This window comes from Mytilus trossulus, chromosome 7, assembly GCF_036588685.1.
Source record: "Mytilus trossulus isolate FHL-02 chromosome 7, PNRI_Mtr1.1.1.hap1, whole genome shotgun sequence".
NCBI classification, from domain to species: domain Eukaryota; kingdom Metazoa; phylum Mollusca; class Bivalvia; order Mytilida; family Mytilidae; genus Mytilus; species Mytilus trossulus.
In genome coordinates this window covers 12,249,983-12,276,702 of record NC_086379.1, presented here as the reverse complement: position 1 = coordinate 12,276,702, position 26,720 = coordinate 12,249,983, and the positions used below count along the sequence as shown (strand labels likewise).

General features: G+C 32.2%; 2 protein-coding genes across 2 annotated transcripts in view; one reads left to right on the top strand and one right to left on the bottom strand.

Annotated features, from left to right (window-relative positions):
* LOC134724641 (acyl-coenzyme A synthetase ACSM3, mitochondrial-like) overlaps window positions 1-19,010 on the top strand; it is a 29,254-nt gene extending 10,244 nt beyond the window's left edge. The window contains exons 6-16 of the mRNA XM_063587786.1: window positions 1,760-1,814; window positions 3,360-3,481; window positions 4,208-4,364; window positions 4,761-4,889; window positions 5,813-5,887; window positions 8,079-8,159; window positions 13,407-13,508; window positions 14,760-14,887; window positions 15,255-15,354; window positions 15,812-15,931; window positions 18,638-19,010. Of these exons, the coding sequence (XP_063443856.1) occupies window positions 1,760-1,814; window positions 3,360-3,481; window positions 4,208-4,364; window positions 4,761-4,889; window positions 5,813-5,887; window positions 8,079-8,159; window positions 13,407-13,508; window positions 14,760-14,887; window positions 15,255-15,354; window positions 15,812-15,931; window positions 18,638-18,748 (1,180 nt within the window). The 3' untranslated portion in view covers window positions 18,749-19,010. The remainder of the gene's footprint in view (window positions 1-1,759; window positions 1,815-3,359; window positions 3,482-4,207; window positions 4,365-4,760; window positions 4,890-5,812; window positions 5,888-8,078; window positions 8,160-13,406; window positions 13,509-14,759; window positions 14,888-15,254; window positions 15,355-15,811; window positions 15,932-18,637) is intronic.
* A 41-nt stretch (window positions 19,011-19,051) lies between these two features.
* Window positions 19,052-25,669, bottom strand: LOC134726159 (cadherin EGF LAG seven-pass G-type receptor 2-like). Its single transcript, XM_063590560.1, has 9 exons — window positions 25,485-25,669; window positions 25,046-25,105; window positions 23,888-23,974; window positions 22,431-22,591; window positions 21,573-21,623; window positions 20,888-20,977; window positions 20,279-20,365; window positions 19,685-19,813; window positions 19,052-19,114 (listed from the first exon to the last, which is right to left on the bottom strand). The coding sequence occupies exons 2-9, from the start codon at window positions 25,086-25,088 to the stop codon at window positions 19,052-19,054; spliced, it is 711 nt and encodes a 236-aa protein (XP_063446630.1). The 5' UTR covers window positions 25,089-25,105; window positions 25,485-25,669.
* Window positions 25,670-26,720: the final 1,051 nt, after the last annotated feature.

Sequence of the window (26,720 nt, the reverse complement as noted above, 5' to 3'; positions counted from 1 at the left end):
ATTTGGTCCCATTTCTCTTTCTCTCCCTGTCCTGTCCTTACCCACTTTTGCATTGAGGTCTCCTAGTAGCATGAGGATGTCTCGTTTAGGCACAGAATTTACAGTGTTCTGCAGAGAGTTGTAAAAGTCATCTTTCTCTTCTTCATCTGCATTATTTGTTGGTGAGTAAACCTGGATTATGGTTGTTTTCTGAAATTTTGTGTCAAACCTGGCAGTGATTATTCTAGAAGACACAGGATTCCATTCTAAGAGAGACTGCTTTGCCTTTTTAGTAAGCATAAATCCAACATCTTTGTCATGAGTGTCAGTGGCGTTTTTGTTACCAGAGTGGATGATGGTATGACCAGTGTTTAACGTTGTCATGCCAGATGTATTCCATCTTACTTCACTAAGTCCTAAAATTTCAATACTGTATCTGTCCATTTCTTTGGCTGTCTGAAAGTTCTTTCCACTTTGATACAGTGTTCGTACATTCCAAGTCCCAATTTTATACCTATTATATTGGTGAAATATAATTCATAATACTAGTATATGTACATGTACCTATTACATTATTGTGAACTGATATTCAGAATACATTTACATGTACTTAGTACCTATTATATTAGTGAAATGTAATTCATGATACATTTAAATATACTTATTGTATTTGTGAAATGGTATGCATGATACATGCACATGTACCCCTTATATTGGTGAAATGGTATTCATGATATATACATGCACATGTACCTATTATATTGGTGAAATATAACTTATGATACATGTACACTTACCTATTACAATGTATATTGGTGAAATGGAATTCTTCATACATGTCCATGTAAGCCAAGGCTTCGCGTTGAAGGTCGTACACTGACCTATAATGGTTTACTTTTATATATTGTTATTTTGATGGAGAGTTGTCTCATTGGCACTCACACCACATCTTCCTATATCTTCCTATTATATCGGTAAAATAGTATTCATGATACATGTTCATGTACCTATTATATCGGTGAAATGGTATTCGTGATACCACTTAATGTACCTATTTTATCGGTGGAAGTTTATTCATGATGCATGTACATGTACCTATTATATCGGTGAAATGGTATTCACGATACCACTTCATGTACCTATTTTACCGGTGGAAGTTTATTCATGATGCATGTACATGTACCTATTATATCGGTGAAATGGTATTCATGATACCACTTCATATACCTATTTTACCGGTGGAAGTTTATTCATGATGCATGTACATGTACCTATTATATCGATGAAATGGTATTCATGATACCACTTCATGTACCTTTTTTACCGGTGGAAGTTTATTCATGATGCATGTACACGTACCTATTATATCGGTGAAATGGTATGCATAATACCTGTAAAATCATGTACCTATTATATTGATGAAATATAATTCATGATACATATAAATGTATCTCTTATATTGATGAAATGTAATTCATGATACATGTACATTTATCTATTATATTGGTGAAATGGTATTCATGATACCTGTACAATCATGTACCTATTATATTGGTGAAATGTTATTCATAATACATGTACTTGTACCTATGATGACGAGAGATACAATATTCCTAATACAACAAATTTTAAATTAAACGTTCTTTGATCTTCTAAATTTAGTTCATGCTTAAAGAATAAACTGTGCTCTTTGAACTGACAACATTAACAGCGAATCTTTAAAAGTTAGAAATGTTTTTAAGTCTTAAATAATCATATGGTTAACATAACTTTATTTCAGGCCAGGATGGGCACATTTTGGGAGTTTGATGGATGAAGCTCCAGTCGAATTTGAGGTATATCCAATGTTTTTTGTAAAAGATTTTTTTTGAATTTTTTTTGTGTCTTTTGTTTTAAAACTACAAAATTAGTTATTATATTGTAATTGTTGTAAACCTAACTGGTATCTTGTACAAACGTTTGAATGATGTAACTAGTTCTTTGGGAGGGCAGAGAAAACTTCCTGCTGTCTTGTTAAAAATTAATGAAAATCAATACGGACAGATCTTGCATTATTAGTTTTATCACTCATGGAGACTATGTTTTAATTTTTTCTCTTTCAATTCAAAGTTTTATTATATGAGATGTAACATAAATGGTAATTTTTTTTTTGATCTCTAAGAGAGATAGCTTCGATTATATTTAGAGGAGTGCGTTAACTAAATGATTTTTAGTTATCGCACTCTCCAATCCCGCCGTTGACCATATCTCGTTGAAAAAAGCAGATACTGGGAGGAGCTTACACTAGTGCTTTAACTTCGGTCTCAGAAGTTGATCCACAGTCGGGCTCCATCTCTTTCGAGACGTAAATAATGAAAAAAAATCAAAAAACAATCTCTTCATTTGGTTGATTCCTGCTTTCATCGTGTCGAAATTAGTAATAATCTAAAACAAATATATGCCACTGGATGTTTATAAATTTTCTCAATTTTATGAAGGTCAATCTGCGTGAATTGATGTATGCTTCAAATATTTGTCTCTGGACCTTACTTACAGTCAACAACCTTTGTAAACCATTAAACGATATGTTTACAGTTATATTACGGATATATAACATCTTAGGTTAATGTCTTAAATATCGTTTTTGTTGTGTTTGCATTCTTTTAATAATAAATCAGTGTTCAATACTTCCAAATCTCTTTAAAGATTTATAAAGATCTAATTTACTGAGACTAAAGCGTAATCTATTAGCCCAAATTATCTAATATGAACAACAAGACACTCCTTAAAGAGAATACAAATAAATAAATAATAAATATGATCAGCTACCATCAATTTTGCTTGATAATATTGAAAACGTAGCCATGGCGTTGTCAGTTTATTTTTGGTTGGGTTCGTGTTGTTTATTCTTTATGTTGTGTCATGTGTACTATTGTTTGTTTGTTTATCCTTTTCATTTTTAGCCATGGCGTAGCCAGTTTATTTTAGATTTATGAGTTTGACTGTCCCTTGGGTATCTTTCGTCCCTCTTTAGTACTGACGCACTATAAAGCTGATCTCATAAAATCGAGATCATGTAGTCTTTACAATCATATGATCATCCTTTAGGTTACACATTTTCACACGTAAGGCTGTGCATTTATTTCTAGAAATGATCTTTTGTTTGTTGATAAGGTTGTCTTTGACGTACATCCCAATTGCAAAATGTCACTATTATTATCTAGCAAAATTACCTTTTACATATATCTGTATACCTAAAAAAGCTTATCCTGTCAACCTTGTAATGAAAAAAATCTTTTATTTTGCATGTTTTGGTGTATATTTTCTGTACTTTTTCTTTTTTGTAAATTTCTTTTTTTTTTTCCCCTTATTTTTGAAACATTTATTTTTGTGAATTTCAGACGATAAAATCCAAAGCTAGTGACCCAATGACATTGTTTTTCACTAGTGGTACTACGGGTGCTCCTAAAATGGCATTGCATACTCATGGTAGTTATGGATATGGACATTCTATAACAGCAAGGTTAATTATAATATCGTATTTTATATGCTAGTAGTATGCATTATTCGCAAATCTAAGGATTTTCTAATCCCAGACATTAAAAACCTAAGCTGTATTTGGCACAAGTTTTTGAAATTTTGGGTCATCGATGCTATTCAACATTGCACTTGTTTTGGCCTTTTAAATATTTTATTCTGAGCGTCACAGATGAATCTTATGTAGACGAAACTCGTCTGGCGTATTACAGTATAAGCCTGGTACGGTACCCTGGATAAATATTATAGAATTACATTGTATGATATGATCAAATGAGAGGTTAAAGTCTATCCAGATAATTGATTGTCTAATTTTTGAATAACATATTGTATCAAACTGTAAAAATTTTAAATCCATGCTAGGATTAGCACTAGATGGTTTGTTTTCAAAGTAATGTGATCTAAATTTTCCCCTTTCACCAGCGATCAGATCTAAAGAGCAAATGAAACTAAACACGCAGAAATTCAAAAATGAGATCTAAAACAATTAGAATAGTTAAGACACGGGTAATCTTAAAACAAAATGTGTTATACACATCATGTTTGTGTTAACTATCAGAAACATAAAATGCATTCTAGCGATATTAGATTAACTTTGAAAACTTGAAAAGTCAGAAATTTTAAATACTCAGCTTTTTTTTTTATCAGTGTAAATGTATTTTGATAAACTGAAATGTTACATACAATTATCTGGAATGTTGTTTTTACTAAGGTACATGTTAAATATAGACCATAATGGTATGATGTGGAATATGTCTGATACTGGGTGGGCTAAAGCCGCTTGGACTAGTCTGTTTGCACCATGGATCAGAGGAGCCTGTATTTTTATTCACAACTCTGATAAGTTTGACCCAGAAAGAACACTACAGGTACATGATTTGAAATAGAAAATTAGATGGTGGTGTGATATAAAGATCGAATATTAAACATATAGCATTTCCATATGGGTCTGCTGTATAGCGATTATGCATCAATTTAAATCTTTATCAGATATGACAGGGAGAACGTGAACAAATATTCCCCTATATCTGAATAGTTTATTTTGTTTTAAAATTCTCTTATTACATGTTTATTATTTTTAAAAATTTCATTGCAATTTCTAGTTTCCATTTTCTTCCTTGTTTCCGAATTCGTCTTTCCATTGATATACGAATAAGGAAATGTTGTATTAATGTCAAATTTAAGATAATCTGTTTTTTTTTATACTTCAAATGTGGAAAATATTGTGTGTTCTGTGATTACATAGGTTATATTTTCCTTTCCAGATTTTAGATAAGTACCCTCTTACTAATTTTTGTGCACCACCAACTGTGTATAGACATTTAGTAAAACAGCCACTCCACAGATACAGTTTATCGAAAAAGTTACTTTGTATCGGTGCTGGAGAACCTGTTGTAAGTTAAAAAAAAATATGCTTATCAATAAAAGAGGGGCGAAAGATACTAGAGGGGCATTCAAACTCAAAGATGGAAACTGGCTAAAAATGAAAAAAAGACAAACAGACAAATAAAAGTACACAAGACATAACATAGAAAACGTGTTATTACGAACCCGGATAGTAAAATTCGTGATGGCGTACGTAAAATTTACCAAATTTAAAAAGGGAATGTATAAATAATAAGCGCATAATCAAAATATAAAAATAAGATAACGTGTTATGATTGTCAATGAAACAAATACAACACAGAGACCACCTGACGTAGATTTAAGAAATTATACATCAAGTCGTGAAGAAATATAACATATCCGTGATACGGTGGTTTTTCACTTGTGAACACTTTTAAATTTTGTATAATCGACTAAAAAAGATTGTTTGATACGTACATCCCTTTTCTTTAAATATGATATGTATGAAATACAAAAAAAAAAAGATGTTGTATGATTGCCAATAAGATAACTCTTCACAAGGCACAGACATAAAATGTAGATCACAGTACACGGCCTTTAACAATTATCAAAGCCCATATATCATAGTCAGCTTTAAAATGCATTGATATGACAAATGTAACACAATTTAAACGAGAAAACTAAGGGCATAAATATGCACAATAAAATGAACGAAACACAAAAATGTAACACAGCTACAAACGACAACCACTGGATTATAGGCTCCTGACTTGGGACAGGCATACAATTAGAGAATGTGACTGATTAAACCCGCCTTGGTGTACTAGTACAACAAAAGGGAGAACTATAAAAATCAGTCAAGAAATGCTTAACTCATCAAATGATTACAACAATGTTCAGAAATGTTAATTTTTAAAAAGAAATATTGTTTATTGAAAGCAACTATTGATGTTTTAAATGCATTTTGTAGAACCCAGAACTGCTTAAAGAATGGCATGATGGTACAGGTTTGAATTTATATGAAGGTTACGGACAAACCGAAACAGTAAGATTTTTCATTATAAATTACATTAGCTTTTTTAGCTCACCTGTCCCGAAGGGACAAGTGAGCTTATGCTATCACTTGGCGTCCGTCGTCGTCCGTCGTCTGTCGTCTGTCGTCTGTCGTCCGTCGTCCGTCGTTTGTCGTCGTCTGTCGTCGTAAACTATTTCAAGAATCTTCTCCTCTGAAACTACTGGGCCAAATACTTTCAAACTTTAACTGAATGTTCCTTAGGGTATCTAATTTATAAATTGTATCCGAAGTTTTGATCTATCAACAAACATGGTCGCCATTGCTAAAAATAGAACATAGGGGTCAAATGCAGTTTTTGGCTTATAACTCAAAAACCAAAGCATTTAGAGCAAATCTGACTGGAGTAATATTGTTGATCAGGTCAAGATCTATCTGCCCTGAAATTCAGATGAATCAGACAACCCGTTGTTGGGTTGCTGCCCCTGAATTGGTAATTTTAAGGAAATTTTGCTGTTTTTGGTTATTATCTTGAATATTACTATAGATAGAGATAAACTGTAAACAGGAATAATGTTCAGCAAAGTAAGATTTACAAATAAGGCAACATGTCGGACATGGTCAGTTGACCCCTTTAGGAGTTATTGCCCTTTATAGTCAGTTTTTAACCATTTTTCGTAAATCTTAGTAATCTTTTACAAAAATCTTCTCCTCTGAAACTACTACGTAAAATACTTTCAAACTTTAACTGAATGTTCCTTAGGGTATCTAGTTTGTAAATTGTATCCGAAGTTATGATCTATCAACAAACATGGTCGCCATTGCTAAAAATAGAACATAGGGGTCAAATGCAGTTTTTGGCTTATAACTCAAAATCCAAAGCATTTAGAGCAAATCTGACCTGGGGCTATATTGTTTATCAGGTCAAGATCTATCTGCCCTGACATTTTCAGATGAATCAGACAACCTGTTGTTGGGTTGCTGCCCCTGAATTGATAATTTTAAGGAAATTTTGCTGTTTTTGGTTATTATCTTGAAAATTATTATAGATAGAGATAAACTGGAAACAGCAATAATGTTCAGCAAAGTAAGATTTACAAATAAGTCAAATGACGGAAATGGTCAGTTGACCCCTTTAGGAGTGTTTGCCCTTTATAGTCAATTTTTAACCATTTTTCGTAAATCTTGAAAATCTTTTACAAAATTCTTCTCCTCTGAAACTACTGGGCCAAATACTTCCAAACTTTAACTGAATGTTCCTTAGGGTATCTAGTTTGTAAATTGTATCCGAAGTTATGATCTATCAACAAACATGGTCGCCATTGCTAAAAATAGAACATAGGGGTCAAATGCAGTTTTTGGCTTATAACTCAAAAACCAAAGCATTTAGAGCAAATCTGACCTGGGGTTATATTGTTTATCAGGTCAAGATCTACAATGTATCTGCCCTGAAATTTTCAGATGAATCAGACAACCTGTTGTTGGGTTGCTGCCCCTGAATTGATAATTTTAAGGAAATTTTGCTGTTTTTGTTTATAATCTTGAATATAATTATTATAGATAGAAATAAACTGTAAACAGCAATGATGTTCAGCAAAGTAAGATCTTCAATTAAGTCAATTTGACCAAAATTGTCAATTGACCCCTTAAGGAGTTATTGCCCTTTATAGACTTTTTTCGCAATTTGTTCATCATGTTGACTTACTTTAAAAAATCTTCTCCTTTGAAACTGCTGTATCAATTTCAGCCAAACTTAGGCTAAATGAGTTTCAGAGTATTTAGTATAAATTTTATATTTTATTTCCTTGTATGTCAAGAAACATAGCTACTATGGCTAAAATAGAACATAGGAGAAAATGATTATTTTTTTGGCTTTTGAAGAAAATAGGACGATCCAAAAAACATTTAAATAAATTGAAAAGCCAAAATAATCATTGATGAGAGATTTGCAACAGTTTGAATTCATTTTCATTACTTTGTGCTAAGGTATTATTAAGCTCTAGAATATATTTCGCAAAACACATGTTTCATAGTTTTCACTCCAAACATCGTATATGGTTATTGATATTGTGTTGATATAATCAGCAAGTTTTATTTAGAATCAACATCATAAAGGTTTTACAATGTAAAGACAATGAGACACTCATATACAGTTCGTCCTATACTTCCAAAAGATTGTTTTAGGTTTAATTTTATTGGTCTAAATTGTTTTTTTTTCTTTCAGACGTTTTTATGTGGGACATATCCATGTGTTGAAATAAGACCAGGTTCTATGGGGAAAGCAGCGCCTGGAATTGATCTAGAGGTCAGTCGTAATATAAGCAATAGTGATAAAATAAATGAAGGTATAGATAAAAGAGAAAACAATCTAGCCGCATTAATAACCAGATACGGTAATCTAAAATAAAACGGAGATAATCCAAGAATGTCCTGAGTATCTTAACTTTACGAAGTTATTATAAATAAGCGTACTCTTTTTGATACATCAAATATTTAGAAGACATTTTCTTTGGTTACATCTTCTGACATCAGACTCGGACTTCTCTTGAACTGAATTTTAATGTGCGTATTGTTATGCTTTTACTTTTCTACACTGGTTAGAGGTATAGGGGGAGGGTTGAGATCTCACAAACATGTTTAACCCCGCCGCATTTTTGCGCCTGTCCCAAGTCAGGAGCCTCTGGCCTTTGTTAGTCTTGTATTATTTAAATTTTAGTTTCTTGTGTACAATTTGGAAATTAGTATGGCGTTCATTATCACTGAACTAGTATATATTTGTTTAGGGGCCAGCTGAAGAACGCCTTCGGGTGCGGGAATTTCTCGCTACATTGAAGACCTGTTGGTGACCTTCTGCTGTTGTGTTTTTTTATTTTGGTCGGGTTGTTGTCTCTTTGACACATTCCCCATTTCCATTCTCAATTTTATTTTTTACAGAGTTTGTCTTTAGTGCCGTTTGGAGGCAGTAGAGTGCCTCCCCGTGCTTCAGGTTTATGCTCTTATAATATACTAGATTATGGAGTGTGTGTCCGGGCGAGAACTGCTCTAGTTCATTACTTTAGGAATGTTTATCAAAAAGTAGTATTTCAATATTCAGCCCCATTCTACTAATTGGTCAGCCATCAGTCATACCCTGATATACACTATCTTTCATACCCTGATATACACTATCTTTTTCGGGTACTAGTAATTAATGCTGATAGCGTTCGACATTTTCAGCCGAACAAATTTATCACTTTTACTTAACTTAATTATTGTATGCTGGTTCATATTCTGGACGCCAATCTTTGCTCCTTTATTATGTAATTCACCAACAAAACAATTATGAAACTAAGAAACGGAAAAATACTAAATACTAAACTTGTTCAAAGGGTATCTACACGTCTCAATTTTCAAAATCGGTTATCTAAAAATACTACCATCGCTAACATTTTTAACAATAAAAATCGTGGTTACCCTTCTATCGATAAGTGTCATGCCAAAAAATGACTTACATGTCCCCGTCTTTCCACCAACAATACGGTAAGGTCCACGTTTAATGGTCGCACATTTTCTTTAAATTTTGAAACTGATATTACTTGAAAAACAAACAGTATTATTTATTTACTCACATGAAACAAACCGGGATGTGGTATTCAGTACGTAGGAGAAACTGGAAGATATTTATCAAAACGCACTCAAGAACATCTGTATCGTTTTAAAAGACCTAATAAATTCAAAAGTATCATTTACCAACACCTTAAGAAGCACAACCATCCTTTTAAATATTTAGCAGTTCAACCTTTAGAAGTAGTAAATAAGCAGCCTGGTGAATCGCATTCAAAGTTTGTACGATCACGGAAAATAATTGAATTAAATTGGATTAAAAAATTACAGACAGTTTACCCTCTCGGTCTAAATGATAATATCATGGGAATTGGTAATATATCTAGAACCAATTCCGTTAACATTTTGGATATTGTTTCTAAAACTGTTCGTAAAAACCGTTCTCACGGTTGTAGAACAAATCGCAATCAAAGAAAATTTCGGGCCAATCATACCAATATTTCGGACCTAATTTCTATTTCAAAAAACAACGGCAGACATTATCTGTTAACAAAACTCTGTTCGTTACCGGTTAATAAGTTAAATAAAATTTTGGAGGATTGCAACACAATTTCATATAGCAGTCCTAAGTATGAAATTGTTCAAATTATTATGGCATATTGTTATTCTAAATTATTTCCCAAAATTGATCGCCCTGAAGATCATAAAAAACATTTTATTAAAATTAAGTATGTCAATAAAGGCTTTGATTTTGTAAATATTGCCGGTATATTTAACGACCATTCTGTTAAAGAACAAATTCCTGGATATTTTGACAATACTGAGCTACCTCTTATTTGTTATATTTATAAGAAATCTACCCGGAAATTTGTGTTTAATTATAGTCAATTGTGTAAAGATGTTAATATCAGTGAAAATACACCTACTTCATGTAATTGCAGTAATTCCGAATATATTTATGGACCCATTTCCCATGTTATAACAGGAGATCTTAACATCGTTCAAGACCGAGAGTTAAAATCATTTCTCAGTAAAGGACCTAAATATCGTCCCCCGTCAATTATTAATTGGAATGAGTGTCGTAATATCATCCACGACTCACTTCATACTTACTGTATGAAATGGATAAAACGGGAAAAAGCTGACAAAAAATCTTTGGACTCTTTTTTTAATTCAGTAATGAAGATAGTTGATATACGTATTCAACATTTTAAAGAACATTTTACTATTAACAATAACCACAATAAACCTATTTCTCGTATCAAACATAAACTAAAAGAACTAGCCAAGGAATTTGTTTTTGTCCCGGCCGATAAAGCTGCTAATAATATTATTATTGTTTGACGTAAATTTTACATCGAGGTTCTGAAAAAGGAAATCACCAATTCACCAACATTCCAACTGACTCCATTTTCAGAAAACGAAATCTGTAACAAACATAAACTTTTAGCCACCGCTTTACAAGCAGAGCCAAATACAATGAAAGTTCCAACTATGTATTGGCTTCCGAAGCTACACAAAACCCCTTACAAATATAGATTTATTTCGTCTTCAAGCCATTGTTCAACTACTAAATTGTCTATTATTCTTACCAGCACACTTGGTACAATTAAAAACCTTATAATAAATTGTTCAAATAAGGCCTTCGAAAATAGTGGAATAAATTACTTTTGGAGTGTCAAGAACTCGTTGGAAGTACTTGATAAATTGCATGCTTATATTGGTGATTTTGAATCTGTTCAAAGTTTTGATTTTTCTACCCTGTATACCACATTGCCTCACATTCTCATTAAGAAAAAATTCACACACCTAATTAAATGGGCATTCAAAAAATCAGAATGTGAATATATATGTTCAAACTCTTTTAGGTCATTTTTTAGTAGCAATAAACAAAAAAACTATGTTAATTGGACATGCTTTGATACTTTATATGCCCTTGAATTTTTACTAGATAACATTTTTGTTCGCTTTGGGGATTCCGTATATCGTCAGATTATCGGAATTCCAATGGGGACTAACTGTGCACCACTTATTGCGGACCTCTTTTTGTATTGTTACGAGTTACAATTTATGACAAAAATAAGCAAAGACCCGTCAAAACAACATCTGATAAACAAATTTAATAATACTTTTAGATATTTGGATGATATTTTGGCTCTCAATAATGACGACTTCAGTATGTATATTAATGAAATTTATCCTGGTGAACTCACTTTAAATAAAGCTAATACTAACAATGACCACTGCCCTTTCCTCGATTTTGATATCTATATCACTAACGGAAAGCTGAATACTAAAATTTATGATAAAAGGGATGATTTTTCATTTCCTATCGTTAATTATCCGTTTTTAGATGGTGACGTTCCCTTGTCACCATCTTACGGTGTTTATATATCTCAACTTGTACGATTCGCTCGTGTATGTAACAATGTTTTAGATTTTAACGAGAGAAATTTATGTATTACTGAAAAATTATTACACCAGGGTTTTCGATATCACAAACTAGTCAAAACATTTACTAAATTTTATCATCGGTATAAAGACATCATTCGTAAATATAGCTCAACATGCAGACTTTTTATACGTTCAGGTATTTCACATCCAATTTTTTATGGAAATATTCTTTATAAAGCACAAAGGTGTCAGTATTCACCTCATAAACTTACAAAACCTTTGAATAGACTTATTAAGAAGGGATATAATTACGATACTGTTGTCAAGTCATTAAAGATTGCATATTTTGGAGTTAATATTGAGTCACTGATAAGGTCTTTGCGTCGGAACTAAACACATTTATTCTAAAAACAGTTGTTGGCATGACACGGGTTATGTTCTTCTCATATATGTTATGATGGTATGATACTAAACCCCTTACGGGAAGGATTGTGCCTGATGTTCATATGATGAAATCATAATCTTTCAGTCAGTTTAATTGAAGTCTGGAGCTGGCATGTCAGTTAACTGCTAGTAGTCTGTTGTTATTTATGTATTATTGTCATTTTGTTTATTTTCTTTGGTTACATCTTCTGACATCAGACTCGGACTTCTCTTGAACTGAATTTTAATGTGCGTATTGTTATGCTTTTACTTTTCTACACTGGTTAGAGGTATAGGGGGAGGGTTGAGATCTCACAAACATGTTTAACCCCGCCGCATTTTTGCGCCTGTCCCAAGTCAGGAGCCTCTGGCCTTTGTTAGTCTTGTATTATTTAAATTTTAGTTTCTTGTGTACAATTTGAAATTAGTATGGCGTTCATTATCACTGAACTAGTATATATTTGTTTAGGCGCCAGCTGAAGAACGCCTTCGGGTGCGGGAATTTCTCGCTACATTGAAGACCTGTTGGTGACCTTCTGCTGTTGTGTTTTTTTATTTTGGTCGGGTTGTTGTCTCTTTGACACATTCCCCATTTCCATTCTCAATTTTATTTCTTATATTTATGATCAAACAAAATGAAAAACTTTCATAAACCTATGAGAACATTACACAGCAGTCTTCTACGATACGCAACAAAAACTTCTAGTTTCGGTATTTCCACGTTAAGAATTTATCAAATTGTGTGTTCTTTACACCACAAAGTTTTCCAAAACAATCAAAGTTCATAATCGATGGTTAATTGCGTAAAAACATGAAATATTCCTGTGAACTTCAAAAAGTTATTTCGGTTTTTAAATATTCGATTTAGAGGGAACAAGTCGATAAAAAGCGCTTCGTATGCATGAAATTATCTAATGTGTTGTTTTCATTTGTAAAGCCATCTCACATTCTAATTTGAAGGACAACAGAATTGATCGAAAACAAAAAACAAAGCTATTAAAAAAAAGAACCAAAAAACCCCCCCAAAAAAACACCTATGACGTACAAGAAAAAACAGCAACACATGAAATAGTTGTTGGTTGATTCTTTGCGAATATGGTAGACATTCACATTTGATACAATGGTGACGATTTAATACAGTCATTAAGTACAATGTACTAGCATTCGATCATTTGAAATAATGTTCTTGTAGATAGTCGACAATGATGGCAATGTGTTACCTCGAAACATAGAAGGTGTGATTGGTGTAAGAGTAAAGCCTGTTCGACCAATGGGATTGTTTTCCCATTACGTCGTAAGTAATAATACCATGTTGTATTAATGATAAGTAGAATAATTGGCACTTATTAAAATATAAATGTACAATAATATTGTATGACTGAGAAATTTTATTTTTTGTGTTATTAACGTTTTATTGTTTCTATATCTATGTTACATACTATTTTTTGTTTTATACATCAAATTGAAACGATAAAGAGTCTGTATTATCAAATTGCAATCCCCCAAAGTAAATTTCCAATATCCCTTAAACTATAATACCAGGATCTAAAGTGCACAAATTTAGATATTGATTTCGACATAATATGAAGTTGAGCATCTTTATGGTGACAGTTTTTTTTTTATTAGTGTTAAAAATAAGTATAAATTAGGTTAAAATCGACTTTAATTATCTGGTGTGTTTTCCGCTATCTTGGATTTTGAAATAAACGATAACACTTGGTCTAGATCTTTCATGAAATGTACAAATTTTGAGAGTAGTATGTAACTTATGTGTAAGAAATTTTCCCCATAAGTTGAGAATAATCAGATAGTAGGAGAGCTAGATAACTCAAATAATAGAATTTCTTAGTTTTTTTATTCAGCTAAAAAAAAAGATGACCCCATTTAATCTTTTTCTTATCTCTCAATTATTTCGATATTCTATTCTTATTTAATCACACAAAATTTAATTTTCCATGCATAATCCATGCAAAACCCCTTCTACCATGTCCTTTTAGGTAAAACAGAACGTAAAGTATAATCTTATCTAATGCTGCTACATATGGATCTTGTTTTTCGTATTTTTGTTAATCTAATGTAATTTATAATTAGGTAAGCTGCTGCTTCATGGGGAGTTTATCTGACCATTTGCAACAACATGGTGACATCACAAAAGAATATTTTATTTTTGCATTTTAGGTTGTATTTTAATCTATTCAATCTTTTTAGAGAGTAACTTTAAAAAAAAAATTGGTGTTACTTATTTTTCAGAAAAAGCAAGATATCAGCTGTCTAATGTATCTAATTTTGAGAACGTTTTCAGTCAGTTGTTTATGCAAATGTGTACATGACTAGTTTTTCTATCTGTTCGTTGGTTGATATAGTCTAACGTTTTGTTACGTCAGGTTTTATGAACTTCCGTTTAACCGAACTTACCTTGACGCTCCATATTTTTGTAAAACGGTTTTGTATATGGATCATTCATGTACACTTATGTAAAGGACATACATTTATATGCCAATGGTAACAAACTGAATTACAAACAATTTGCCTTAAATTGTTGCAGGATGATGATAACAGAAATAAAGCTGTCTTTAAAGGTGACTTTTACTTAACTGGTGACCGTGGGAAAATGGATGAAGATGACTACATTTGGTTTATTGGACGTGATGATGATGTCATGTTGTCCTCTGGGTATGTATGAATCAAGTAAAAATAATGTCTTTTTATAGGGGATATGAGGATTATTTTATTTAAAATGCTTGAGCCAAGTTGGTCACTCTATTAATCGTAAAAGTTATTTGAATCAACTGATATAGCAATGAATCTGTTTTGATATAACAATAAAGAGGAGTGGTATATTAGCCAATGAGATAACGTCAGGAACTAGTCCCTTAAGTTCAAATCAAGTGGATGTAAGCAAATACGGCAACTGTACGGGTTTCAACAATGAGACAAAAAAACACAAAGAAACCGTATGGTCGGTCTATACAAATGAACTTAAGATTTTAATTAGTACAAGTATATATTGCAGTTTTAAAAAAAAACATGTTGTCTTTAGTTATCGAATAGGTCCTTTTGAAGTTGAGAGTGCATTGATTGAACATCCAGCAGTTCTGGAATCGGCAGTAGTAAGCAGCCCGGATGATGTAAGAGGAGAGGTATATAAAATTCTAATTTCAAGAAATAAAATTGGAAATGGGAATGGGGAATGTGTCAAAGAGACAACAACCCGACCATAGAAAAAACAACAGCAGATGGTCACCAACAAATAATGTTCAACAGGTCTCCAATGTAGCGAGAAAATCCCGCATATGTTGAAGACACATAAATAAATCCTACGTTTTTATGTTGTTAAAAATAATGTAAATTATTTTGCAAACTGATGCTTTGAAACATTGAACTTGTTTTGTCTACTGACAGTTAAACAAAAAATAGATTTCTTCTATTATAATGTATCGTATATTAATCGATATCGGATGTTGTCTAATGTACATTTTACAATTTCACAATTATGACAACATCATGAACATGTGATGCTTAAAGGTTTTATTATGACATTTTTCACTTACTTTAATAACTTTTTAAACACACAAATTCTCTTGTGATATATTGTAGGTAGTAAAAGCATTTGTAATTCTAACAGAGCAATATTCCAAACACGACAAAGAAAAGTTAAGACTAGAACTACAGAACCATGTAAAATCTGTCACAGCTCCTTATAAATATCCAAGAAAGGTAAAACTTACAACTGAACTTTACGTTCATGCTAGAAATCAAATAAGTTAAATAGAAAAAAAAGTATTTATATAATATGGTGATTAAAATGACTAAATAAACTCATCATATATACCAGGACTAAACTTAGTATATACACGAGACGCGCGTTTCGTCCACAAAGGACTCATCAGTGACGCCCGAATCCAAAAGAGTTAAAAAGGCCAAATAAAGTACGAAGTTGAAGAGCATTGAGAACCAAAATTCCTAAAAGTTTTGCCATATACAGCTAAGGTAATCTATGCCGGACGTAGAAAAGCCTTAGCATTTCAAAAAATTCAAAAATTTGTAAAGTTATAAATAAAACCATATCAATTATAATTCATGTTAGCACAAAAAGTGCTGATTACTGGGCTTGTGATAAAAGACAACCAAGCAATAGATTACATGCCCATTATAATTAGATCCCAGCTTAAAAGAGCAAGACGAGACGCTGCCCAGGTAGAGACACATCAAAGTAAACTACAAATTAAATGTAAGGGAATCGCAGACCATGCTTAGGAAGAGACACATCAATGTAACACGTTAAAATCGAGGAAATCGCAGACACTACGTAAGAACAAACAAATCAAGTTACACACAAAATCGAGGGAATCGCAGACACTACGTAAGAACAAACAAATCAAGTTACACACAAAATCGATGGAATCGCAGACACAACGTAAGAACAAACAAATCAAGTTACACACAAAGTCGAGGGAATCGCAGACACTACGTAAGAGCAGACGGATCAAGTAACACACAAAATCGAGAGAATCGCAGACACTACGTAAGAACAAACAAATCAAGTTACACACAAAATCGAGGGAATCGCAGACACTACGTAAGAACAAACAAATCAAGTTACACACAAAGTCGAGGGAATCGCAGACACTACGTAAGAACAAACAAATCAAGTTACACACAAAATCAAGGGAATCGAAGACACTACGTAAGAAAAGACAAATCAAGTAACACACAAAATCGAGGGAATCGCAGACACTACGTAAGAGCAGACGGATCAAGTTACACACAAAATCGAGGGAATCGCAGACACTACGTAAGAACAAACAAATCAAGTTACACACAAAATCGAGGGAATCGCAGACACTACGTAAGAACAGACAAATCAAGTTACATACAAAATCAAGGGAATCGAAGACACTACGTAAGAAAAGACAAATCAAGTAACACACAAAATCGAGGGAATCGCAGACACTACGTAAGAACATACAAATCAAGTTACACACAAAATCGAGGGAATCGCAGACACTACGTAAGAACAAACAAATCAAGTTACACACAAAATCGAGGGAATCGCAGACACTACGTAAGAACAAACAAATCAAGTTACACACAAAATCGAGGGAATCGCAGACACTACGTAAGAACAAACAAATCAAGTTACACACAAAATCAAGGGAATCGAAGACACTACGTAAGAAAAGACAAATCAAGTAACACACAAAATCGAGGGAATCGCAGAGACTACGTAAGAACAAACAAATCAAGTTACACACAAAATCGAGGGAATCGAAGACACTACGTAAGAACAAACAAATCAAGTTACACACAAAATCGAGGGAATCGCAGACACTACGTAAGAACAAACAAATCAAGTTACACACAAAATCAAGGGAATCGCAGACACTACGTAAGAACAGACAAATCAAGTAACACACAAAATCGAGGGAATCGCAGACACTACGTTAGAACAGACAAATCAAGTAACACAAATGCAACACACAAAATCGATGTAGTTTCAGACGCTGAGTAGGAAGACACACATGAATGTTACACACAAACCGAGGAGATCGCATGACACAAGATTGATCACATTCTATCAAAGACACACTCGTTGAAATGACAAATCCGTCGCTATTCGATTATCCAATTTTAATCGTTTTTATAAACCAAGTAAGCACACTTAATCAGTTAAAATCTGTGAGAGTACATAATAGATTTTGAAACTGTTTTGGAATATCATGTTTGTTTAAAAAACTAAATATAATAGACTAAGGCATATTGTGATCAAGACCTTTAAGAACTATACAAGTACATATTAACGATTGCACCAATAAATCAGCTTAACAGTACATCATTATTTAAACATTATTAATCATTGCTTAAGTTCAGTTGAATCCGACGACTTTAAAGACAAAACCTGTAATTATAACGTCGTACTAGACAATGAAATCAATTTTATCGAAGACATAGCATATTTTATTTTTAACTATATTTGTCTAATAGAAAACTCGCGTGTTTCTATGTATAAAGACATTAAGTGCTTGGCAAAGAATAATTGTGAAAAACTTTTATTTAATCAATTTATTTTGAAATTATAACAATGAGCGTTTCTTTCGAAATTATTAACCTTTTTCAAACATTTAGCAAACAAATGAAAGACAATGTTCTCTCGTTTTCGACAGGGTATTACGGACGTCTGGCGTATCAGATTATAAGCCTGTCACCTTTGATAACCATTATATGTACCAATACTCTATCTTATATGATATTGTATTAGTTTTTAAATTGATTATTCGTTCCTTTTTTGTTACGATTTTACATCGTGTATAAATAATTTGCTACTCATTTTAGTAATTCCGTTTTGTTCCCTACTTCTTGATGTCTATTAATGTACCTACAATATAACACACTGTTAAAAACGAAAAAAAACATGTTTTATAGATTGAATTTGTGGACCAGTTGCCAAAGACGGTCAGTGGTAAAATTAGAAGAGTTGAACTCAGAAACAGAGAATGGGGGCGTAATGGGACTGAAGTGTCGGAAAAGAATTAGAAAATCGTTGTTATTCAAATCAATTTTTTGATATTATTTTATACACTCATTTTTACCAAGTTTTATACAATTTTATAACTATACTGTACTTAAATACAAAAAGGAGTGATTATATCAGTCTGCATGTTTGATTTAATATGCAGGGAAGTACACGTGGGTCACAAGACAAACATTATATAGCCATAGTAAAAACAGTTAATGCAAACAGTTTGAAGGGATCATTCATTTTATGAATACTATTCAAGAATCTAGTTACAACTGATTTTCTTCTTAATTTTATTTCTGTCATGTTATCCAATAGCTTCAGAAATCGAATATTTCGATATTGACCAGTGTTGATGATGATTGTTTCGGAACACCATTGTCCTGAAAAATAAACGATATCATGAAAAGGATAAAAGGAAAAAAAAATATACATACTACAAGTACAAAATACTTATCATTTTATCTATCAAATGTATACGTTTTTGCCGATTTGATTTTCAAATTATAGTAGAAAAATATAGATCAAGATCGAGTGACAAAGTTTTATATTAGTTTGTGAGAATGTAATATTTTCAATATGGAAACCAATTTAATAAATGACCGTTTCTTAAACATGTGTTTTTTGTAAATTTTGTATTATAATAGTTAGACACAGTGCTCTATGTTTAATACTTAAATCTATGTAAAATTTCTTTCACAGACAGACTCGTATTAAACAATTAACGCATAAGTGTGGAAAATATTAATGTTGTAGGCCAAACATTTAGATCTGTCAAATGCAATTTGTATTCATATTTTAATATCAAGAGGAAATATTTCAGATCAATATAAATCAATTTTATAATCTGAAAAATCTCAACATTCCACACGTTGACCATTTGAATTTGGTGGTGAATATCCCTTCATTAACGTGAGGACATTTCATTTGAAAGATACAGAAGGTATACTGACCGTTGCATTTACTTGATAATGATACGTTGTGTGACCATGCTGGAGCTCCTCCTTTAAAGTTATACCTCCGGTGTTTGGATCGATTTCAAAAGCATTGTATCTTGACGAGGGAGATGAAACATGGTAGGGCTGAATAATATATTAAATATTTAGCAATATTTCATTACTTATATCATTTATATGATTTGGTGAATATACACATAGGAATTACATAGATATGCTTCTTTTAAAGAAGAAAGATAGAACAATAATTAGCAGCAATTAACGGCGCAAACTATTAGGAATTCAATTATTGGATTGTCTTCCAAACATTGGATTCAGTTAAAGTAGGATGCAAAGAGTGCTAAATCACTGTTGGCATTGTTCAAATTGCTTGACAATTACTCATATTTCAATATTAAAAATACTTTATATTCCTAAACTTCTTGCGTGATTCCAAAATCAAATTCGGGAATGCAGTGCTTCATTATAAATATTACATTCTTCAGATTATTCTGTTTGGTTTCTATTTTATTACGGACTTTCATAGACTGCACGGTACTTTACAAAAATAGTAAATTTTGACTAGTCAATTATCAACAAGATAAAACATACGCTCATGGAGTAGCTTATTGCTGCATTTGGTCCTTCGTCTGCATCCATTGCAGTCACGTGTAAAATTTTAGACCCAACTGCCAATCCCTACAAAAGTGGAATAAATCGAAATGTAAATATTCAATGTACCGATGTACTAAGTGATTAATTTCTTAGGTATATGAACTACAAAGTGAAACCAAAAATACGTTAGCTTACACAAAGGCATTTAATCATTTGCTCAAACGATTAAGATATGAAACACTTGCTTCATAATTTAAGATATCAAACACAAAAGATGTCGACCATATCAAAGCTTAAGCAGGTTATATATGTATTACCATGACATATCCACTGCGTCATATTTATGTTCGTCCTGAATATTCATAAAACATTCACAATAGACATTAAGCAACCGACAGATATTCAACCAATCATTTTGCATACTTAAGTCGCTCTATAGGTGTCGTGTAATCTTGTTGGAAATGTATTTAACAAATATCAGTAACTGAAGTTGTGATACGGTTGAAATCTTATTAAGGCTTTAGATTGCATTTGACATGTTTAAAACAATTTTTGCGAGTTCATTATATAAATTGAATTGTACGAAATATATCATGGTATACTTACATATCCAACAACAGAATGATAATGGTCGTGTGCAAAGAATGGAGCGTTGTCATTTTCATCATCAATATGTAGTGGCAAAGTCCATGAAGTCTGAAAAAGTAAGACACTTTTAACTGACACTGTTATGAATAAACCAAGTAGGATATCGGACATCAGTTTTAAACTAATGGATAGTTATCTCATAGGCAATCACAGTACATCTAATTTTTTTAAATAACATTTATTAATATGATTTTAGTAAATTATACTTAATTTCATATTAAGCAACGAAACCAATAGAAAATATACGTCGAATTAAATTTGTTGTACTTAATTTGACAATATAAATACGAGGTGAATAAAATGAAAGGTCTATCAGTCGCATGAAAAAAAAATAGGTGATCTACAGCATAAAGTGTAATTATTTGTGATTGAACTATTTCAAAATACACAATTTAAAAGGTACACATTTTCATATAATGACTCTAATCTGATCCTTCACATCGTCTGCAAGATCGCTTCTATGAGAATAATTTAATTTAGAAATTGCCGTTTGCAATGTCATTAAATTGAACGTAGAGAGGTAAATCAAATGCAATTTTAAGAGAATAAAATAAACATGCCTTGTGTTATAGATGTTTTCGTTGCATGCTTGCATGCTATCCTCGTATAAAAATTCTAAAGCTCATCTACTACCTATACTTACATCTCCATGATTGTCATGTGCCTTAAATGTCAAATACCATGTACGTTCGTCCTGAAAGACACGAAAATCAAACATAAGGACAGTTAATGAGTTTAAAGAGAAACCTAACTACATTAAAAAATATCCTTATGTAAAAAGTATATATATACATGCATATTCTTATTTGTGCTTGTTTTCTATACTGTTGTTTTTTTGCTACATTTTGTTTGTTTGTGAAAAGTAAAATTACAATAATATTGAACTTCGAGGAAAATTCAAAACTGGGAAGTCCCTAATCAAATAACAAAACCAAAAGTTCAAACAAATCAAAGGAATGGTTAACAACTGTAATGTAAATTAGAAATCTATTAGCTGTCAAAAAAATGATCTAAGCATCACATCATGTTTTGAAATCGTCTTCCGGTTTAGTTTCTTGTCAAAACAATGTCATATCATTAATCTTCTAGGCAAAACGATATTTCTGGGACTTGGGGGATACACTCAGGACGCGTGATTAGTATCTGTATTCACTATTAAATCTATTGCAGTTTGCTAATCAGCTGATTACGAAATCGATTACAAAATGGCGTCCTAGTGAACTTTTGTTTACCTTTGAAGTGAAATAACTCGAGCGGTATTCATAAAATATGTCTTTCAGTATGTTAATTACGACGATAAAGGCATGGCGTCAGGAATTTCGACAATATTAGGGCAGGGCGCCAAATTTTTTTTCCCAAAAAGGGCAGGGCGTCGAGAAATCGCGGCAGGGCGCCATTACACGCCAAAACCACCTGTAGGAAACACTACACTATCGTGCTATATATTAAATTACTGAACTGAAATACACATTATGTAAATAATGTAACGTAATATCAGTACCTCTCTATCCGGGATCTTCTTAAGAGCAACTCTGTATGTTGAATTGATTCCTAATCTTGTTGGGAACAGATATACTCTTGCTGCTGTGGCATTGTCGTGTGTTGTTATAGTTACTGTGTCATTTGTTTGACTTGAAGCATCTATTATGACAAACTCTGTCCCTAAAATAAAAGTGCAATTTAGCATAGTATTTTTTATTTTCTTCAGTATTATGAATGTGTACGGAGTCTCACGAGATTAAAGGGATTTATCTATCTATCTATTCATTTAGTTGTCCTTTTATGATCTTTCATAAAAAAAAAGAAAAAGAAAATATAAAACTATAAACTTGTTTACTCAACATTATTATTAATCAATAACTAGCAACACAAGTGTTAAATAAAGACAACAGTAATAAACTGGTGTTCAAAAGTCATAACTCGATTGAGAGAAAACAAATCTTGGCTATTAACTAAAACTGAGGGAAGCACATCAACTCTCAGAGGGAAAAAGGGACAGCAGGAACATTGTTGTGTAAAAAAACCCGTAAACAAACATAGAAACGGGCTAGTTGACAACCTGGTTAAAAGCTAGCAAAAGCTCCCGCTTTATGACAATGTTATTTTGTTTAGCTAAAATGACAACACTAAGTGACAGTAATACAGCTCAAACATACACAAGAACATTGGTCACAGAGAAACTAAGATGGTTTTGTCGATTTGGTGTATTTCAGCAAAAACATGCTCGTCGTTTAAATGTCGTACGTCTGACGTATAAATTTATAAGCCTGGTACCTTTGATAAATATTTACACCACTAGGTCGTTGCCAATTGACGTTTTGTCTCCGAGGGTATCACAAGCCAATAAGTCAGCTCTTCGGTAAAAGTTGCCGCCTTACTTTGCTTTGTAAATGTATAATTGAAATATTTTAGTGGGTAGATTGTTTGTTCAGTGTTTTTCGTTTCTCTTTTTTTTTGTTATAGATTGGACAGTTGGTTTTCAAGTTGAATTGTTTTACATTTAAAAAAGAAGATGTGGTATGATTGCCAATGAGACAACTATCCACAAAAGACCAAAATGACACAGACATTAACAACTATAGGTCACCGTGCAGCCTTCAACAAAGAACAAAGGCCATACCGCATGTAGTCAGCCATAAAAGGCCCCGATAAGACAATGTAAGACAATCCAAACGAGAAAACTAACGGCCTTATTTATGTAAAGAAATGAACAAAAAACAAATATGTAACACATAAACATACGACAACCACTGAATATACAGGCTCCTGACTTGGGAGAGGCACATACATGAATAATGTGGCGGGGTTAAATTTGTTATTTTGGGGCCTTTTATCACTTGTTGTTTGGTTTGATCATAGGTTCTGTGTTTAAGGCCGTACTTTGATCTATAGTTGTTAACTTTTTACACATTGTTACTTGTTGTAGAGATCTCTCATTGGCACTCAAAATTTACGTACCCGCTCTTGAATTTTCCTTGATATTTAGGTATGGATGATTGGTGTGAATTATTGGCGGCTTATGTATAACTAAAGCCGTTGTGTATTCTACAAATATAAATCATGATATTGGTCATATACATAGTTACTTTATTAAGATATACCTTATTCAGACACTTGAGATTAATTTGTTTTCGGTTTTTCGTTAGTACCAAATTTCGTGAATTATTTATACCTTATCAACAGTGCATACAAGCCTATAGAAATGTTATCATTCGTTTTACATGGAATTTTGAAGTTCGTCAGTACCAACAAAATTCATGAACATATGTATCTATTAAATATCAATGAATCAACAGTTTCAGTAGATATTATTCTTGTTTTTATATTTCATACTCCTTTTTCAGTAATTGTACTCGAAAAAGGTTGCACAGTTGTATTGCAATTTTACAATAGTCGAAAACAATTATCCAGTTTAGATCATTTTGATAAAAGATTTCATGTATACTATAAGTAGCATGGATTACAAAATGTATCTCTTTAGCGAACCGCTGTACCATTTAACAGTCCAATAAATCCATTTGCACGAAAATGTAGAAAAAGTGTTTTTAAGCCTAGGTCGTTATTTTTACCGAAAAGGATGATCATTATTTGAAATAACATACCTTGATACAGTTATTTTGTAGGCAGTTGTATTTCGTTTCATATTTATTTAAACTTTTGGTATCAGATTTGGAAAAATGAATTCAAAATAAGAACTTTGAAAATACTCCTTAAACCACTAAGAATGTTAACCATTGTTAATAGCATTATGTTGCTTATCTTTTTGCACCAGAAGCGCATTTCAACAATTTCGACAATTAATTCATCTTCATTGATGATCGATCATATGACATATAGGATGTTTACCATGAAGAGCTAATATGATTTGAAAAGCTAGAATGGGTACACTAACAAACAAAGAGTCAGATCTAAGTGTGAGGAAAAACATTTCTTCAAAATGGGTTTTGAAGATTGATTACAGCATATTGCAATAGCATTACATCCTAATTTCCATGTCAGTTCGTTTGTATATAGCTGATGGGACAGTAATACCTAGGGAACTTCTGGTCAACCAGAAGAGCTATCGAACGTGTTGAAGTAACAGCATCAACGCTTTTTACAAGTTTATTTACTTACCAAACATAAGTATAGTAAGGACGGCAACATACTTCCAGAACATTTCCTCCAGGTTTCTATCTAAAAGCAGTACTGTACAATTAATAGCTGCTAAAGTTTATTAATCAAATGATTTTGATCAGTACGTCTTCGTTTATGTAACGGAGAACATTTAGAAGGTAGTTTCGTATCTTGCTAATTAAATTTAAACTATTTCTGTATCTACAATCTTATTATTTTTCTGCAGAAAAGTATAAACCCAGGATATTTCTACTAGAGAGAACAAAACAGTGCCTTGAAATAAAAGTAAACCAAAACGCAATTTACTTGATTTAAAGTTACGACAATAAAACATAATTGGTACTGCAAGTTTTACAGAAAATAAACATAAATAGAGAACATTTTTTTTATATAAACATGATTGAGGAAAATTTTAGGTTAAACAATCAAATAAATATACCTGGTCTGTCGTTGGTCTGTCTTTGGTCACGAAATTGTTTTCATATGTGTCCTTTAAAGGTCACCAAAGGTAGATAAGAAGTTAACAAGTTTCACATGTTATAAGGACACGTCATTGGACAATAAATAGAAATGTTCACATGTAGTACTGTCTGACATTTTGTTTTCCTATTGGTACTGCAGAACTGACACACTCGACTGCGCATGCGGTTGTATTCGTCAAGGTTTTAGAAAAGTATTTGAGCATATAAAACACTACCTAAAACATTCTTGAACAAAGTTCACAAGTACAAATGTATGTTTCGGGGAGGAAAAAAAATAATTAAATACCCGTGATGAAATATGAAAAAAAACCAAATCATTGCTTGCTTAGTTTTTGTATTACATTACTTTTCATTACAGCTATCATTTCTTAAATTTTTATCTTGAATAAACCATGTGCAAGTTTGTATATCATACATTTTTTTAAAAATTTTGTTCGATTCACCAATGATGTATTAGTATATTATATTCTGAGGACAATTGACTGAGGTGATTTTTATACACTTAAAGAATGCACTATGCCTTATTGTTATTTTTTTGTATTGTCGCGTGATGGTAAATAGTTTATTTATTGACTCAATTATACTGTAAACTTATAAAAAAAAATGGCGTCGTATATTCAACCCTTGACATGCTTGAGCAAAGATAATCTTAAAGAAGATAAAAAAAAGAGGTACATTTTGGTACTTATTTAGAATTTGGGCTCGTTTCCTCATATAATACTGAATATAGTATGCGGCATAGGAACCTTTACCCTGCAGGAGCACCTGAGATCACCAGTTTGTTTGTGGGATTACAGTTGCAGTGTTAAGTTTCTATGTTGTGTTTTGTGTACTGCTGTTGTCTGTTGGTCTTTTATAATGTTAAGCCACGGCGACGTCTTTATAGTTTGTAAGTGCTTTTGATATTTTTCGCTGATTTACAATACAGATGCTAGGATCCTAATATCATTATTTAAACATAGTTTTGTTATAAGAAAATTCAAATTATCTCATTAAACAAATTTCGATAGTTTAAACCATGTTTAAAGTGACCCATACATGTTAAGATAGAAACCAAATTAGAAACTGTGTCTAAAATATGGAACAAATGAGATAAGAGTACAATGTATAGTAGTATTTCATTAAAGATGTTGTTCAAATGAGACAGAAAGGGGCATCAAGTTTAGAACTATATATAGAAAGTTCGTTCTGTA

What these genes read in the sequence shown, in the direction of transcription:
- LOC134726159 (XM_063590560.1), bottom strand. Translation starts at nt 25,088, where the DNA reads ATGTTCTGGAAGTATGTTGCCGTCCTTACTATACTTATGTTTG. An exon ending in CACATGACAATCATGGAGAT is followed by an intron (nt 20,978 to 21,572) that starts GTAAGTATAGGT and finishes TTACTTTTTCAG; the next exon opens with ACTTCATGGACTTTGCCACT. An exon ending in ATCATTCTGTTGTTGGATAT is followed by an intron (nt 20,366 to 20,887) that starts GTAAGTATACCA and finishes CCACTTTTGTAG; the next exon opens with GGATTGGCAGTTGGGTCTAA.